Source organism: Centroberyx gerrardi, chromosome 5 (assembly GCF_048128805.1).
Source record: "Centroberyx gerrardi isolate f3 chromosome 5, fCenGer3.hap1.cur.20231027, whole genome shotgun sequence".
NCBI lineage: Eukaryota > Metazoa > Chordata > Actinopteri > Beryciformes > Berycidae > Centroberyx > Centroberyx gerrardi.
In genome coordinates this window covers 16106113-16123701 of record NC_136001.1, presented here as the reverse complement: position 1 = coordinate 16123701, position 17589 = coordinate 16106113, and the positions used below count along the sequence as shown (strand labels likewise).

General features: G+C 42.4%; 2 protein-coding genes across 2 annotated transcripts in view; both read left to right on the top strand.

Moving 5' to 3' along the window:
• Positions 1 to 1071: 1071 nt before the first annotated feature.
• On the top strand, positions 1072 to 9346 carry tamm41 (TAM41 mitochondrial translocator assembly and maintenance homolog). The gene is made up of 8 exons (XM_071895268.2): positions 1072 to 1410; positions 1913 to 2095; positions 2578 to 2670; positions 3081 to 3231; positions 4383 to 4528; positions 6575 to 6740; positions 7679 to 7741; positions 8053 to 9346. Exons 1-8 carry the CDS (start codon positions 1273 to 1275, stop codon positions 8142 to 8144), a joined length of 1032 nt encoding a protein of 343 aa, XP_071751369.1. The 5' UTR covers positions 1072 to 1272; the 3' UTR covers positions 8145 to 9346.
• A 729-nt stretch (positions 9347 to 10075) lies between these two features.
• vgll4b (vestigial-like family member 4b) overlaps positions 10076 to 17589 on the top strand; it is a 42158-nt gene continuing 34644 nt past the window's right edge. The window contains exons 1-2 of the mRNA XM_078283429.1: positions 10076 to 10192; positions 11604 to 11677. Coding sequence (XP_078139555.1) covers positions 11614 to 11677 — 64 coding nt within the window. The 5' untranslated portion in view covers positions 10076 to 10192; positions 11604 to 11613. The remainder of the gene's footprint in view (positions 10193 to 11603; positions 11678 to 17589) is intronic.

Below are 17589 nucleotides of genomic sequence, written 5' to 3'. Positions count from 1 at the left end.
TCAAATCAATAGGGGTCTTTTGTAAATTTCAGGTTTAAATGCAATATTTGGTAAGTCCATAACTCTGCTACCGAATACGAGTTTGAGGTCTGGGTCTCGACGGTAGCAATCATCTTCATGTCAGCATGATTACATTTCAAAAGATTTATTACAAAATGTATAATGCAATAAGGAATTTAATTGTCAGCACTATAAACATGCCGCTGAATATGAAACTCATGGATAGAAAATCAAATCTGATTGGAAGGTCAGTCCTCTCACTGAATGTGATAAATGACTGTGAATTCAACATTCCAATACTATAACATAATGATTGCTTTTGTTTAAGTGCTACTGACTTAAGATGGAAGTTTAATTGTTTCCATTACTCTATTCTATTCTATGACTAATATGGTCCTACTTACAGAGATTTAACTGCTGCTTAATCTTTGTGGTTGCACTGTGGCTGTAGGCTACTGCTCTTTATGATGGCTCAGTTGAAGCACTACCTCTTGAGCCAACCCCAGGACACAATGGGATATATTATGCTTTATGAGAAAAGTCCAGAGACAAAGCACAAGCTATAGTCACATTGTGTGGGGCACAGAGTTCCTAGGTAAATATGCTTAATACTCTCACCATCATTAGTAACTAGTAAATTTGTTTCCTCTTGATAGGAATTTCACAAAGTATAATGCAGCAGACACTGGCTGCAGCAGGTAGTCTCTTCTCTAACCGTGCGCAATTATATTAAATCCATGCAAATTAGCATTACCTCATTGCCAAAGCTAAACTTGGTATCATACCGCCCTCTGCTGGCTAAATTAACATTCGTTTGTTCGAATTTCCTTCAATTTTCCAAGCACTAAAATGTATTTTGGAGCATTGTGCAGCCTAATTTACAATTAATGACTATATTCAACCATATGTGCAAAAGCACTGACACGGTAATCATCATACACAGGAGAAATCAGTTGAAATCATTTCGGCTTGCTTATTATCCAAGTCAAACTCAATCTCCCATGAGCCCACAGGCTGCAGCAGCAGACTGACGCACATTTTACTCGACACGCGCTGCTAGGCGCTCAGCTGACCTGATGGATGCGGTTATGCGAGGATAATTTGTAATACAGATCAGTAGCTGTGCTGCAGTTTGGGGCATTATGTGCCCCGAAAGTCCTACATGTCTTTATTGCTTTTTTGCGCAGGGGTTTTTCTAACAGTTAGCTAGTTAGTTGGTTATTCCGATGATAAAGTAGCTAGCGCTGGCTAGCTAACATAGTTCAAAACAAAATGACTCTTCCAGCTTTGCAGAACACCGGTGTGCTTTACAGAAGGATTTTGTCACAGTTTCCCCAAGACATCAGTTTAGCTTTTGCCTATGGATCTGGCGTTTTCAAACAGCACGGGACCACTCAAGGTCAAATGGGGGTAAGTGACACCTGTCCTGACAGTTTCCAACCCTTGGGAAACTACTATCCACTTACGACACTATACTGCAAGTTAACTGTACAACATTGTTTACAGCAATAATGCAATACAGCCATTCTAACCTTTAAAATACAAACGGACATTCAGTAATAACGCCTACTGACGATTATCTTTTAATCTGAAGTATACAAATGTCTGAACATATGTAGCCTTATACTGGTGGATGGCGCTATTGCTCCATATTCTATTGTAACAGAGGCAACACTTGAGCCTTTATCATCTATTATTTTTTATTGCTGTGGCCATTACTACAGGGCTTCATAGGTTTTCAGCCTAGGACACAAACTGAGTAAATGAAACTATCTTAGGAGCACATGCAAATGTTATGCTACTGATGTCAGGACTCACCAGACATAAGGCTTTGATACATGCTGAGTCCCATTCCCTTGTTTTAGAAAAGTGCTGTGCTCCCTGTCATGCTGTTCTTCTCTCCGTCTTTCAGAAGAACATGGTGGACTTTGTGTTTGCGGTGGACGACCCCGTGACCTGGCACACCATGAACCTGCTGCAGAACCGCAAACACTACTCTATCCTCAAGCTGCTGGGGCCCACGAAGATCAGCTCCATACAGAATGACCACGGGGCTGCGGTGTACTACAACACACTGGTGCCTGTGGATGGAAGGGTAAATCACTAGTCTGTCATACTCATTTTTTATGTCTCAGCATGTTCTATAATGGCTCCTTTTCTCTCTTCCTCTGGAGGGCCACACTAGCCCACTGAGTCCCTCATGATTACTTTGTCTTTTTTTTGTAAAAGATGATGCTGTTCAGCTCTTGTTTTCCAATGAAATCTCTTTCAAGTGAATTTCAAGCTGTCCAAACCACATCTTCTCACATGGAATTCATAATTGTAAATAGTCTGTATTTTTACCAACACTTCATCAGCTTATAGGCATAAAAGTGAACAAACTCAAAATTGTGTGTATAACAGTCTTTCAGTGTAGCATGCTTTTGTTAATGGAAAATAGTCAATTTGACAGCAGCTGTGTAAACAAGGCATTCTCCTAAAACATGGTATCTAAGCTGGTTTAATCTTGTTTTTTGTCTTGTTACTATTTATTGACTACTTTATTAACATAGTGTCCTCTGCTATTCCTCCTCTCAGATAATCAAATATGGCGTGATCAGTACAGAGTCTCTGATTGATGACCTGATGCACTGGAAGACCATGTACGTCGCTGGACGCCTGCACAAACCAGTCAGTATCTTGATCAGACTGTTACTGAATCAGTCAGTAAAACTATGCCTGAGCTGTATGAAATTAGTCAGTTAATTAATCAATTAGTTATTGGACAGACTTCTGAATCAGTCAGTTAATCTTTGTCTAATTATTGTCAAATATTTGTCAAACTTATAAAAAAATATATTAGAAAAGTGAAAATATATTTATTTTAAAAGGTTCAGGACCATACTGCAGTTGATTTTTGTCCTTTTTAGTTAGTTACTGTAAATAAATGCACCTCCATTGAAAATATTAGATATTTCAAATCTGTTTTTACCCACAAAATCTTACTACTAAATAAAATTTCTGGTAGGCTGTTCTAAAATATGTGAGCATGCACACGTCCATGCTTACTTGTGCACATGTGTGTGTGTGTTTCCATGCAGGTGAAGATGCTGGTGCAGAGTGAGAATGGGAAGCTGCGTGCCGCTCTGGTGGGCAACCTGAAGAGCGCCGTGACGGCCTCCTTCCTCATGCTGCCGGAGAGCTTCACTGAGGAAGACCTCTTCCTGCAGATAGCTGGTCTCTCCTATGCTGGTAACTAGACCATACAAAAATCTACAAATTTAAACTCATGCATGTGTAAATGCTTGTTGCCCATATCAGTTAATTAACCATACAGATATAAACATTCTACATGCAGATATTGGAAAAAATCTCTCTCTCTCTTACATACACAAACACTTGTTCCCATACTCATCATATCCAAAGAAGCATGATGATTAGGATCCAAGCTTGTGGTTTCCTTGTTGGTAATAAGACCACCGGCTCCGCTGTAGCTCTGGCCTGGGTGCTCCGAAAACGTTGAATACTTTGCAGATATGCGCACTCCGAGCTGGATGGTTGAAAGTAGTTGGATTGATGGTTGTAAGCACCCTGTGGCAGAGAAGTATCCGGTATGATTTGTTCAGATGTAATGAGGTGGACGAGGAGCAGGTAAATTCATGTTCTCCTTTGTGTTTTCCTAACAAGGGGGCTGCATGCCAAGAATTCGCTAACAAGGGGAGCGGGGTGGGGGGCGGGCAGCTGGTATCATCAGCCTAATGAGCCGGACTTATTAGTGTTGTTAGGATACCAGAATTTTGACTTCATTACCAATGCTTAGTTTAATATCTAAAAAGTCAATACTGAATCGATACCACAGCAAACAAGCAAAACCATCAAGCAATGCGTTACCACAGTTGATGTGGACAGCTTTGTAGCAACTTTAGCACAGGAGCTTTGTCGGTTGGTGTCCGTTTGTCTGCTCTGTGAAGTAGTTCCATATTTTGCTGCTGGCACCAGTTTTGTCAACCAGTGCAGGTGGACTGGGAATCAGTTCAAGATGTGGTGGACTGTTTGATGCTGTTGCCATTTTTTCAGCTGTTTGAAAAAAATGTGTGTTGACTGCTGCGGTCCACTGTCAAGTGCCAGACAGCTACAGCTCTGTCTGCTCCAATTCTCTTCCTCCCCCTTCTTTTAACTATCCCTATCCACATGCCACCTGCACGTTTACGCCCTCTGGAGGTGAAGTTGAAGTGTCATTTCAGCTTGCAGAACACATTTATAAAAAAAAAATCAATATTGAGTTCAGTATTTCGCAATGGCATTGAAGTGCAAGTAGTGTTATGTTGAAAACGCAAGGTTTTATTTCCTCTGTGTTTTGTTGAGTTCCCTTAAGAAAAAGCATTTTGTCCACACCCTTTAAGGGGATTTCAGGATGGTGATTGGAGAGGATAAATCCAAGGTGGCCAATATTGTCAAAGACAACATTCAGCACTTCCGGATTCTGTACAGCAACATCCTACAGGACTGTCCTCAAGTGGTCTACAAGCCTCAACAGGGAAGACTAGAGGTGAAGCAACACACACACACACACACACACACTCTTAATATCTCAGTTGATATGTTAGAAACGCAGCTCAGCTTGGGCTATGTGACTGTTGTCAGTGTCCTGCAGAAATGTACTGTCTCCAATTTTTTTTTATTACAGTGGACCTTTACCTTACAGTGGGCATTAATGGGAAATCATTGTGTTTTATTCCTCAAAAGTAGACTTTGTGGAGATGCAAGGTATCTGCAATACAATCTGATGCTCTGCTAACTTGACTACACACCTCTGAAATTGTCCTTACACACCCTGAACCCACCATACCGGTGTAAGAGAACTGGATTGAAAGCCTTAAAAACCCGATAGGCCTCTTTTCATGATAGACTGCTATTTCTAATTCTTTCCCCTAAGGTGATATGATATTTGGGAAACCTTAGGTAACACTGGAAATAGGAAATATTGCTTATAAAACACTGATTGCCATAGTTGTTGGTAAAATGTCTCATCTGTACTGCCTTGAAGTATTATTCATGTGTCAAGTTTGAGACACAGTAGGTCTATGATGTTTCAAACTTAAAATGACACAGCCTTGTCCTGAATAGGACAGAGTGTACTCTCAACCTCGGTGCTAAACTTTAAATGGGGTGTGACTGACTTGGCACACTGCCCTGTTCCCTCCTTTGCATATTAGCTGGCACAGCATGGACAATTTGTGTGTGTCTCTGTGCATGTGTGTGTGTATGTGTGTGTGTGTGCACGCGCACTCAAGAGCAAGAATAGACACTCCTTTCCACTCATCTTCAGGTCAGGTATAAGGTTTCATTTTGTCTTTGTATTCCACTGCCTCTGCCACTCCTCTGTTGCACAGAGGGAAAAGAGAATACTCAGCTCCCCAGGCATCACACTGTCCTGGAATAACATGTTTAGATGCTTGGGAGGAGAACCCTATATGTGTTCGTTGGCTGGTTGTTTGGTTTAGTGCGTGCGAGGCGCTTTTTGCAATGCGCAGTGCTTAGGGTAATTACGGTATGCCCTGTTTAGGATGTGCAGAACCCAAAGAGCTCTGCATGAAGGAAATACAGTCTGCGCTCATACACCAGGCAGTTCAGTAGAAGTCACACAAGCTTGAGCCAGCTCTAGGTTGGCGTGCTATACATCCACATACCAGGAAGTAGGTTGGTGGCTTTCTAACTGTAGTGGCTAAGTCAACGCATGAATTAAACATTTTGTTCAGCAGTTGGTAGGTCCAACAACACCGTGCTACCACATTACTTTGGTGTTAACAGGTGGAGGTTTTAAAGTAGTTTCACTCACTCCAATCACCCCTCCACCTGAGCACCTAAAAAGCGCTAGCACACTGGATTCAGTTCCCTGTCAATGCAATCACCTCAGGATGCAGATTTCAGTCAAATATTTCACTTGAAATATTGGAAGAACTTATGGCTTCACTTTGTTACATCCAAATTTAGAAAATAGTATAAATGCTCTGTAATTAAGCAAATTTATTTTAGTGTCTTACATTTTCACTTGAAAATGAATTGAAACCACTGTGTCCACTCTCAGAGACTCTTGTTTTTTAAGATGAGAAGCCAAAATGGGCTATGAGCTTGTGCCTCATGGGTCCCCACATGACATGAATATTTGTCTGTTTTAATGGGCCTGGGTCCAAGGTCAAGACTCCGTTTTGTTAGGATCCCGGGCTGAAAATGTTTAAGAATGCTTATAGAGATGGGGCCTTTGAGAGATCCCTACTGCGCTGACCTCATTCTAATGATCATTTCAAACATATTAGAAGAGGCGGTATGCTGTCTGGCAGATTAAAAGATTCAAGTACAACTACTGGCTAATTTTTACAGATGGCAAAAACGGCATAATATTAGTATTTCATAATGCTTTCACTTGGGCCGTTTTAAATTTAACTCTGTTCTTGTTTGTTTATCGTTCTTCATTTTTGTCTCTCCAGTTAGATGAGACTTGTGGGTGGGCCAGTTGGTCCAGCTGCTGGTGTTGAGTTTACTGTATGTATCTCTGTTAATTCATACTTAATTATTCTCGTTTGTGTGTGTGCAGGTAGACAAGAGCCCCGAGGGCCAGTTTGTCCAGCTGATGGCTTTGCCTCGGACCCTGCAGCAAAGGATCACAAGGCTGGTTGACCCTCCGGGGAAGAACCGAGACGTGGAGGAGATCCTGCTGCAGGTGGCTCAGGACCCAGACTGTGGATCTGTTGTACAACAAGGTAGGGAGGAGGGGAGGGATGGAGGGATAAAGAACTGAGGGAAGGATGGAAGGAGAGGAGACGAGGAGAAAATGAGAATCTGCTGTAGAATCTAGTCTGTGCAGCTGGACATGAATGAATGAACATGAATGTAGAGAGGGATGGTTAGAGGAGATGGAGCTGTCACACAAGGAAAGATGGATGACACGCACAAAAATGTGTGTAGAATATCTTTCTTCTACTGGTGGTCCCCTACTTTTGTGCTGTCTTACATGAAGGTAGAAACGGAGGCATACAGCAGGCAATTGATCAGATGAATAGACAGAGTAAAGGAGTTTGAAGGAGGCATAATGACAAAAATCTGACACAGGTAGCTCAGGACTTTTAATTCTTTTGTTGGTGTATAGCAAAGTGGGGTGGACAATTGGAGTGATGGATAAAAACAGCAGACCGCGGTGGGACTCGAGATGTAAAGGAAAGTCAAGACTCAACAGCGCCATCTCGAGTCTGTGGGGCTAGTTTGAGTTTAAAATTTTAACTTTTAATTATAGGACTGTCAATACACCAATAATTTATAAGGATAGCTGGATTTGTGTAGCAAGTTTCATGTCAATCGTGTAGGAGTTGACCTTTACTCGTAACGCCTTTATCAGGCCAATCGGTGTAATGAACAGATGGATGGATGGACCCTGATAGCCAATTGTTTATATTGATGAGTGAAAAAAAGTGATTATGTTTAGATTTTTGTAAAGATAGATGGATGGATAAAGCAATCAAGCCCATATTGGTTCCAGAGGGGAAAAATCCTTCCCTTCGGTAGCTTCTACTCCCTCAGCTCATTAGCATGCAGTCATTAAATCAAACCGCAGTATGTCAAGATATACAGTGTTTCATAATGTCATGACCTATATAATTATGAGCTTAATGTAAAGTCTGAGCGTGTGTTCGCTCCTCCTCAGGTATCTCATCCATTGTGAAGTCCTCCAGTATAACGCAGAGTGTCAAAGGCATTGCCACAGCTGGTAAGCATGCTAACTCTCTGTCCCTTTGCTATATTATCAAAATCCTAGATTATACATTGTCATGCCATGTTATGATATGTTCATTTACTTTCTACATTGGTGCTTCAGATTCCTTAATATGGTGTTTAAGCATTTTTGCAACTCTTGGTTTCCTTTACACATTTTGTGATTATATACAAACTAGACATTTTTAAAGTTTATTCTTAAAATGGTCACTGTATAATGACAGTGTTTTACTGTAGAGATAACGTTCTTACAATACAATACGGGATATCAATATACAGTATGTTGTGTGCTTCTGTCCTCCTCAGGCTTGTGGAAGACAGTGTCGTACAGCTCCAAGAAACTAATGAAGATGTGGAAGGGATGGAGGAGGAAGCCGTCTCTCTCGCAGCCGTCCTGATCCTGTCTGCTTATCAGGCATCGTCTTTCTCTGTGACTGTCAGACAGACAAGCACTTGACATCAGGCACCCGTCTATCCCTCCGACTTCACCCTGATGAACTGCGGCTCTAACAATCACACACTAACCTCTGGTTGTATCACTCCATAGTCTGTATGGGATCTCACTGACCATGTATAAAGCTGAGTTTGATCGTGCAAAACAGTGGGCCAGAAGAGATGTGGAAATGTTACAAGGAGAAAAAAGGTGTCAGGAGTCTGACTGAATGAGTTTTAACAGTACAACAGAGTGGACCCTTTTTATAAATGGATGACAATTACGCTGGCTACATTTGGAGTCAATGGGGTTAGCAAAATAGTACAAAATCAATGCGGAATACACAGCGTGCTACAAGGAACAAAAGTATAATGAAGAAATGTGTTCGGTTGTAGTCAAACATCTACATTACCTGTCCGTCACGTCCCTGAGGCAGAAGATTTGGACAATATCTGTGTCACGCTGTGCAGTTAATATATGGACTGTACTGCCTAGCTGAGAGATGATGGGTAGCTAAGATGCTGAAATAGTGCAGAAATTGAGAATGATATTTCTGTGGAGATTTTTTGTCATTGTTCTCTATGAGAGGGTACCGTTGTGTCTTCATGAGGCTGTGGATGGATGCTACAGATTTCTACACACACACACACACACACACACACACACACACACACATTTCTTATCCCCCACTCTCCTCTCCATCGTTCCTCCCTAACGGCCAAAGATCTCAAAAATCTCATCTCATCTCTTAACGCTTCAATTTTTAATGATGTTTTGATGATAGTACCATATTTCTGAGTATTTATCAGCTGAAAATAGGAAAACACTTATTTTGAGAAGTTAGCCACCATTGAAGAAACCAAACTTATTAGGAGGGTTTTGTCTTAGCCCTAGTCATAACTGGCATGGTAGCTACAAAAGAATAAATGTCTCCTCTTTGTTAACAGAAACTGTGAGATGCACGTCTCTATTTAACTCCCCACCATCCCCTATTAATATGACATGATCATATTTAGGGCTTCGTTCTATGGGTGAATGCATTGGTTGTTTCTGCATGGTTATGGTGCTTTGACTGAACTGTCCTGATCACTGACCTGTTGAACACAGTGTGTTAATATGTATTGCAGTTGCAAGAAATGGGTTTAATAAACTGTTTCTAATACATAATATGATTCATGATTACTCTGTAGCCTTGTACAAAAGCACAGATGGTTGTCTGTTTGTCCACCTTTACCCACCTTTCTATTTACCACTACATCACTGGTCATAACTATTTGAAAGTGGCCACAGTAACCCACACATGATTCATTTTAAGGTAGGCTCATATTACCACCACTGATGAATAGGACTGTATTGGCTTGTATTTGTGTCATTACTGGGTATTTGTCAGCCTTTACAGCGTTCTTTAACCTTTATGTATTTAGGGAAGGTTTTCTGAGCACACACGCTTTTCTTCAGCACCACCTTGCTTCACATTCATACAATTATACACATTCCCACCTAGAAGCTGCCCAGTACAACTACATGTCTTCTACTGTTGGCCACCCAGCAGCTGAGGGTGAAGTGCCTTGCTCAAAGGCACTTCGCTTCTCCCATTCACCCCCCAGTTTGTTTTCACTCGGTCCAGGAATTCACTATCACTGAGTCTCCGAAGGAAAAAAAAATACTATTTGACAGTAGCCTAACCGCCAAAGGATGTGATGTAATGGCTCATTATCATAATGTATGCTGATATCATTGCTTCAAGCTTCCACCAATCAGCGTCCCTCACTTTCACCACCTGCTAGGAACTGAATTCCATCATTCCAGGCATTCCTGCCCCCCTCCTCCTCCTCTTCCTCGTTTACAACCAAGTTTGTCCCGACAGCCCAGCTACTATTGTCTTTCCCCGTACAAGACCGTTTAGCCGCTGCTTTTGTTTTCTGTTTCTGTGGGATTTGTTTTGTTCTGTTTTTGTTTTGTTTTTTTGTGGACATTATAATACCGAAGATACCAAAGTGGCGCTTGAAGGAGGTATGTACTAGTATTATTGCAGCGACTAACATTAACTTGTTACATTGTTTCGGGTTGCAGGGTGAGTGTCGGCGCACTGCGCTCCTCAGTTGACCCGTGTGGGACAGTTTGCCAGCCTTTGTGAAATATTCAGGATCTGAATTAACACCGCGTGGAAACTCGACTTAATACTGAGCTGGAATACTATCCGCCCTGTTATGTAAAGGTGCCTGTTGAAATTTCATTCACGTTATGAATTGGCAGGCTACAGCAGGGGGTTCCCACACTATTCATGTCAAGAACCCCCTTGTCGATATGTTTCAGACCTCAGACCCAGAGATTTCTGCTGTCTGTATGTAGCTTCAGTAGGGAAATAACAGCAGAGTGAGTGAAACCTCTGATCTGTATAGTCATTATGGTTTCTCTCATAGCGCCAACTAAAAGTGAATGCAATAACACTGAAATTGAATCCATCCTCATTTTGCTGGGGACCCCCTTGAACCAGGACCCCTGAGGTCCCAGGACCCCAGATTGGGAACCACTGAGTTAGGTCAATATAATAGGCTACCGCGGGTAAAACTGCCCGCACTTGTTACGAAAATAATCGGTTTCGTTTTTTTGCCTGAGCCGCTCTCATCAAAGTTATTTTGAAAAGCCGTGTTTGTCAACGTCTCATTTCTTCATTCCGCCACCACGTAGACAGTGTTGTGAGCTGTAGCAGCAGAAACCCAGCGCGTTGGAAAAGCTTACATTTTAGGCTGAAGCAGACCAAATACTTGATTGTGCTGAGTGTTGCTTAAAAAGCCTTTTTCCTGCAGAAATGAGAGAAAGGTATCTTAGGAATGCAGAAAGTGGGAAGGGAAGCGCGCTGGAGCGTTTTTTATCCAAAATACCATTCATAGCATAGTGTAGACTTGGGACTCAACATTGTAAGACCTTAATAAGAGTCTGTCTAATCTTCTCTAGCCTAAATCTGAAATAGTCACTGGTGGGAGCAAATACACCTATCACTTCTGTGTGTATTCCCTGATGATAAAGAACTGTAATAATCCTATAATACATTTTAGAAGGACACTAAAAGTCAATGTAGGAATATTATAGTGATACCACAGGAGATAAAATACCATAAAGTACAAAACCGTCATTACAAACTCACTGATCAGTAACGCAGACACATTTCAAGTCCCTGTGGGAATATTACAGCAGCCTATATTTTTTGTGTGAGTGATTAGAGGCCCTTAAGATCTTGGATTAATGTGTAATAGGCCTGGAGCACAAAATGACAAGGACGCCCCATCTTCTAGGCATCTACCACACCTTTTATTCTGCTCTTTGGTGAAACGATCCCACCTCTGCCACATGTAGATGTAGGCCTAGAAGACAACAGTTTACAACCTGTACATTTTCAACATGGTGTCCTCCCCTCTCACAGGCAGCCAAGCATGGAGACACCACTGGATGTTCTGTCAAGAGCAGCATCGTTAGTTCATGCAGATGATGAGAAACGTAAGTTGTATCAGATCACTAGGTCCTCCTGTGTGTGTGTGTGTGTGTGTGTGTGAATACTTGGTTGTAAGTGTAAGAGTTGAGAGAGACGGGAGATCACGGGATGACATCCATTCATGTTTTTCCCCTCTAGCTGTGTGTACTGTTGTGCTGTCTATGCATGCAGTGTGGGCAAATCATCATCACATTTGTATGATTATTACAAATCTCATTACAAATCCATGAAGTCCAACATTATGTTCAGCCATAGGCCTTGGCCCTCTTTTCCTGCCATAAGACAATAGGTGTCTTTGTGCCATGCGAGCTTAGAGTTGTTGATGCATAGGCAAATAAGACCAACCACGCTCAACTGCCGTCAACACTGCTTTTTAACCAGCTGCTTGTGTTAACCTGCATTGACTGGAATAGGGGTGGGGTGGTTATACTGTGTGGTCTCTCTTTCTTTCCTTCTCTTTCTCTTTTATCTGTTTCAATCTCCATTTCTGTCTCTCTCTGTCTGTCTCTATCCTCCTGTCTGTCTTTGTCTCACTGTCTTATCCCTCTCTTGCTCTGTTTCTCTGTCCATCTCTCTCTCTCGCTCTCTCTCTCTCTTTCTCTTTCTTCCCCTTCTTCTCCTCTATCTTTTTCCCTTTCTCCTCTCCTAATCATGTCTGAGGAGTTCTGGCGTTGCTGAAAAAAATTCCTTCCGAGATTAAGGAGAAATGGCCCAATCCCTCTCAGCAGGCCTCTCCGCAGCCAGCAGGCCCCCGAGCTGAGTGAAGTGTACAAGGGCGCTCTTAGCATTCACTGGATACCACAATATAATATAAATCACCACATGTAAGCTGCACTCTTTTCCCCAGAGAGGTTCACCGATAATTGAAGCGCTGTTTTTGGAGATGGTAGTTGAATTTGTTATTTTTTTGTATGGTCCGCAGCAGGGTAAGGGGGGTGGGGGTGATGTGTATTTAGTACTTGCTGTCTGGCTGGAGGCATTTCAAGTTGTATTTGTGAATTCTGGTGAATGTTGTGGGGGGAATTTACAAAGCACCTTTCTTATGATCAAGCGAAGCGGCACTATGATTTGAACTCTGAAAAGGAAGCTATTAAAACAAATGATGTGCTGAATTAGATTAAGATCGATCATGCCGTGATAGGTAAAATTTGGTAGAACTGCAAACAGCAGAAAATACAGCCTCTAGAAAGGTTCAACTTGCTTATTTAATGCTGACTTTCATTTTCAGAGATGCATATTAACTGATATTGGAACTTGGAACTTGGAATACGTACAAGGAAATGTAAGATAATCACTCTTGTTCGTGGGTCGGCTGAGAGACTGGGGATAGTTAGAAACAGCTCCAACTGTCAGTGTCTGCCATGTTGCCGGCTTGTTCCCATAATGCTTTGGTCTAAATGAGCTGAATATCAGCTTCCTTGCACCTCCGGGTAAAATGGCATGGGAGCTTTCTTCTTCTCCTCCTCCCTCCCTCCCTCCCTCGCTCCCCTGCGGTGTTTTTGTTTTTTTCCTCTGCGCTGATGTCACTTTTTGTTGTGGGTCGTGCATGGCCTCTTTGTCCAAACACAATGCACTCGACCTGTTTCCACAATAGTGCAGAAGAAATAGGCGGTCAGCCAAGCTAGTCAGCCAACCAGCCAGCTAGTCTGCCGACCTACTAGCAGTCCGTCAGCCAACCAGTCAGAAAGTTCCACCTACTTGTTTGCATTTATGACAAACCTTTGGAATGCCTGTGCAGCACTTGATGGCAGAGCGCAGGGAGAGAGCAGGGAGAGAGCAGGGAGAGAGCAGGGAGAGAGCAGGGAGAGAGCAGGGAGAGAGCAGGGAGAGAGCAGGGAGAGAGCAGGGAGAGAGCAGGGAGAGAGCAGGGAGAGGCCGGGCCCTGCCTTCACAACAGACACTCTCACTCTCTTACTCAGTGGAACCAGGTGGGGCTTGTCGGGACCAGTGCCGCAGTTTTAGGACTCAAAATTAAAAGCATTGTTCAGTATTTTTAACTCCGCCCCCTGCTGATAACTCATCTCTGTTGGCAATGAATTGCAAGGATTATCACAAAAATGCTATCTGGAAGAGAATTGAGTGACATGAATAATGTAATTGGCCCCACTGCTTGGCTCTGAAGTGGAAACCAAACTAATATCCCAGAATAGCATTGTTGGCCTAGGCCCAGATTAACCAAATTTGTTAGAATATGAGTGCTTATCTCAAAGAATTCTGTCTACGGTCTTGATTGCGTGCCTACTCAAACTATGGGGAATTTGTATATCTTGCTTACAGGTTGTAAATTACTATACATAGAGTTTGCACACAGCAACAGAGTGGCATCTTCACAGTACAGGTGTCATCAGCTATCAGCTCACAGTGGTTATGATTTGAAACATCACAACCTTAGATCTGCACTCCTACCCTGGCTTGCTTGATAAATATTAGAAGCCTTGATATAGGAATGTGTTGGCCCTATATAGCCTATTTATCATTTTTTTTGTGATGCTCTTCCCTGAAGGAGAAATTCCCTTTTCACGGACACTTGAGCAGGGCAGAAGCTCTCTGTCATGTGGGCTCGAACCCACGCCTTCCGGTTGAAGGATGGTCGGTCTCCTGACTCACTACACCACCCTGTCAGAAAGAAAAACTAACCACAGGTCTTTGGTCATGTACTCCAGACCTTGGATGTAATTACACACTTACTAAAAAAGTAGTGTGGCAATATGCGCCTTATATTTAACGGGAAATGCGGGGAAATGCTTAATACATACATTTGCCATCACCCCTCCGCAGCAATTTAGGTGGATACTTGGAAGAAATACATTCTGTTGTGTGCTCCACCCTTCCTGAAAGTAGACCTGCATTTGAAATAAACCTAAAATAGCCTGGATTCCACTACAGGTCCAAGAGCGACAACTCAAAGTATTTTTGTATGTAGCTACATTTTTTCTAAACTGCATATCTAGCATTTTGGAATGAAACCATCCTTGTAATTTTTTGGTTTTAGAGTGAATTCAGACATCGCTTCTGAGCAGGCCCTGGCTAGTCCTGCTGGGCCTCGGAGTGTATCAAAGCCAGTCATTCCAAAGTGGGCCAGTGGTTTAGGGCCATACTGAAGGGATGGAGGGATGGGATATGGACCTTTTGTTTTTGGCAGGAACCACAACAAAAGGCTAACTGGTGCCAAGAGAAGATGGTGGGCTGAGATCTGTACAGTGCTCTCTGTTCTAGTTCTGCGCACACATAGATACAAACACATACGCACAAATCCTGCTTGTTTGTTGAGAAAACACACACACACACACACACACACACAGTCTCCCCTTCATTGTTATAGTTTCCATGGTTTGTTCAAACACCACTAGTCTTTTCCTAGCTCTGGGTGAGTGTTTGGTCTGAGGGAAGTAGTCCATTAAAACAGGCCTTGCTACACTTTTCTGTGTAATTCTCTCAATGAGTACGTAGGTACATAGTACATACTGTATATATATCTGGTCCTATGTGAGTAGTAAGTATCCCCACCGTCACCTAATTTCCCCTAATCAGGGCTAAATGTGGTTAAAATTATGTAAGTGTCCCCCTTTAGGATTGGGTAGGTGGGTAAGCTGATCCAAAGTTTATGCACAGGGTAACTAGAAGTGAACCTGATCTTTGATTTTCACCCCTATCATCTAAATTGTGTTGGATGGCCTAATTGGGACTAAATTTGGACAACATGTTATAGTGTGTGTGTACATAGCTTTATTTGGATCGATAGTAATCAGAGCTGATCTTGAGTGGATTTGAATGTGGGACAGGCCACTCCTATCTGTCTTTTACATGTCTGTGGGACAAGCTCACTGGGGCTAAACCTGGTCTTTGTGTCCATACTGAAGGTGGTGTAGGTAGGAAGTAGAACAGTGTAGGAAAAGGTGGCCTGGTAACCGCAGTCAGAGCGAGTGAAAGCTTGTCAAAGCTCGGTGGTGTGGTGAAGTAGATTCAGACCGGCACCTGGAATCGGAGAGGAGACCTTGCATGATGACACTTCCTCTAAACCACCCCCCCCCCCCCCCCCCCGGAGGCAGTATTGTAGGTGAGAGGTAATTTGACCGAAGATTCATACCTGTGAGTTGGGTGGGGGGGTTGAAGGTGTGTGTAAAGCTTCTTCAGCTGGGAGCGGATTTGCCCTCCAGCCTGTCCGTGTTTCTGACAGTTTTCTGTCACAGTAGCCTGGATAACATCACACAGGTGCTGAGAACAACCAGACTGAGCAGTGACAGTGCAGTACAGATGGTGTAGGGCGGCATTACTCCGTCTGTTTTAACTCACCTTCCCTGCACAGCTTGTTTTCAGGCGTTTGTCTTATCTGCGTTGATAAAGGAAATCTGTATTTGGTGTCCCCTGGTTTGACTGGCTTGACACCTTGGCAGTACACTAACTTTCTCATTCCCCTAGCAGTTTACACACACGGCATGTTCACACGTTCACACTATTCTGTTTTTGTGTGTATGTGTGTGTGTTTTAAAGCTGACACTTCCACACCAATGTGTAGCTGCCACAAGGTGGATGGAAAGTGGTCAATGAAAAGTGTGCTTTGCTTTCTAAAGTTGAGAAAAGTGCAACTTTTGACAGGATCACATGACGTGGAACTTGCCGACCAATCACAATTAAAAGAAGGCAAGGCAGGCTTTTATGCAGTGTAGGCAGCTCCTATGCCTTGCATTTGCTGTTAGGGAAACAAAATATGCATCACGTGATCTGCTTTTTCATATTATCAGCAAAAAATGTGGTTGAAAAAAAAAAACAGCCTAAAGTGAACACACCCTTACCCTGTTTTTTGAACAGAATCTCCACACAATGGTTGGTTAGCTGCCAAAGTACCTGGCAGTAGACAAACTTAGCTGCCACAAACCAAGTTTTCCAGCATTTACCTGTTGGCTGTTGTTAATTTTCAGCCTGTCTAACATGTATTTGCCCTCTGGCAAGCAAAAAAAAAAGAACCAGGATAACGTTTATTTATCAAGCATACTTACTTATATTTATACTTTATATTTCCTCTCCTTTGTGTTGCTATACTAGCAAGTGGAATGCCTCCCAAGAAACTTCCTGACATTTTCTGTGTGATTAAGGAGTTACTAGGACAAAGATTTTTACTTTTACTTCTTAGCTTTAGCATAGCAATGGAGACAGACTGATGATATGAGGTTAGGTCTTCTGAAAACCATATTAGGGACTGCTATAATTCAAAGTAATAACTGGAAACATTAAAACTAATGCTTGAAAAGCCTAGAGACCCAGAGCCTAGAGCATCCCAAGGAATAGCCCTGGTTCTTGGCCCAGAGTTTGAGAAATGATGGTGAAGGTCTTGCCACTGTTGACTCTTCACACACATGGTAAGGTTAATGGTCAGAAGAAACTTCCAGAGACAGATAAAGTTTTCTCATCTTTTTTCAGTCCCAGCGCTTTGGCAATGGGGCAACAGACCTCATGAATCATATCGTTGGTATCCTGCAGAACTCTACTCCTAGTTCCATTTTTTCAAAATAACCTCACTTTTTCTACTGCACTTGACAGTTAGATTGATGGATACATACTTTATTGATGCCTGAGGGGAAATTTGGTAAGTTGACATGTCAGCAGCACATTTTCCTGTGTCTGTGCTGTTGTAAGATTACACCATGATTCTCATATAACCAACATTTTTTAGGTTCCACTGTGGCATTTTTCTTTGTATTGTGAGATACAGTCAATCAAAAACATAGCCTCCCGTGTTGTATCATATGTGCATGTGTTGTGAGTACCTGCAGCGTTCACAATCACAAGACAAGATGCTTTTCCTATGAATTTTAAGCTGAAAATCTGAAAAAAAATGATTTATGTTGGTTTATTAAGCAAAAAACCCTGAGGGACATCATGGAGCACACTGTGCATGCTACAGGACTTTGCTTTTGTC

What these genes read in the sequence shown, in the direction of transcription:
- tamm41 (XM_071895268.2), top strand. Translation starts at nt 1,273, where the DNA reads ATGACTCTTCCAGCTTTGCAGAACACCGGTGTGCTTTACAGAAGGATT. An exon ending in TGGTGCCTGTGGATGGAAGG is followed by an intron (nt 2,096 to 2,577) that starts GTAAATCACTAG and finishes TCCTCCTCTCAG; the next exon opens with ATAATCAAATATGGCGTGAT. An exon ending in TGGATCTGTTGTACAACAAG is followed by an intron (nt 6,741 to 7,678) that starts GTAGGGAGGAGG and finishes GCTCCTCCTCAG; the next exon opens with GTATCTCATCCATTGTGAAG.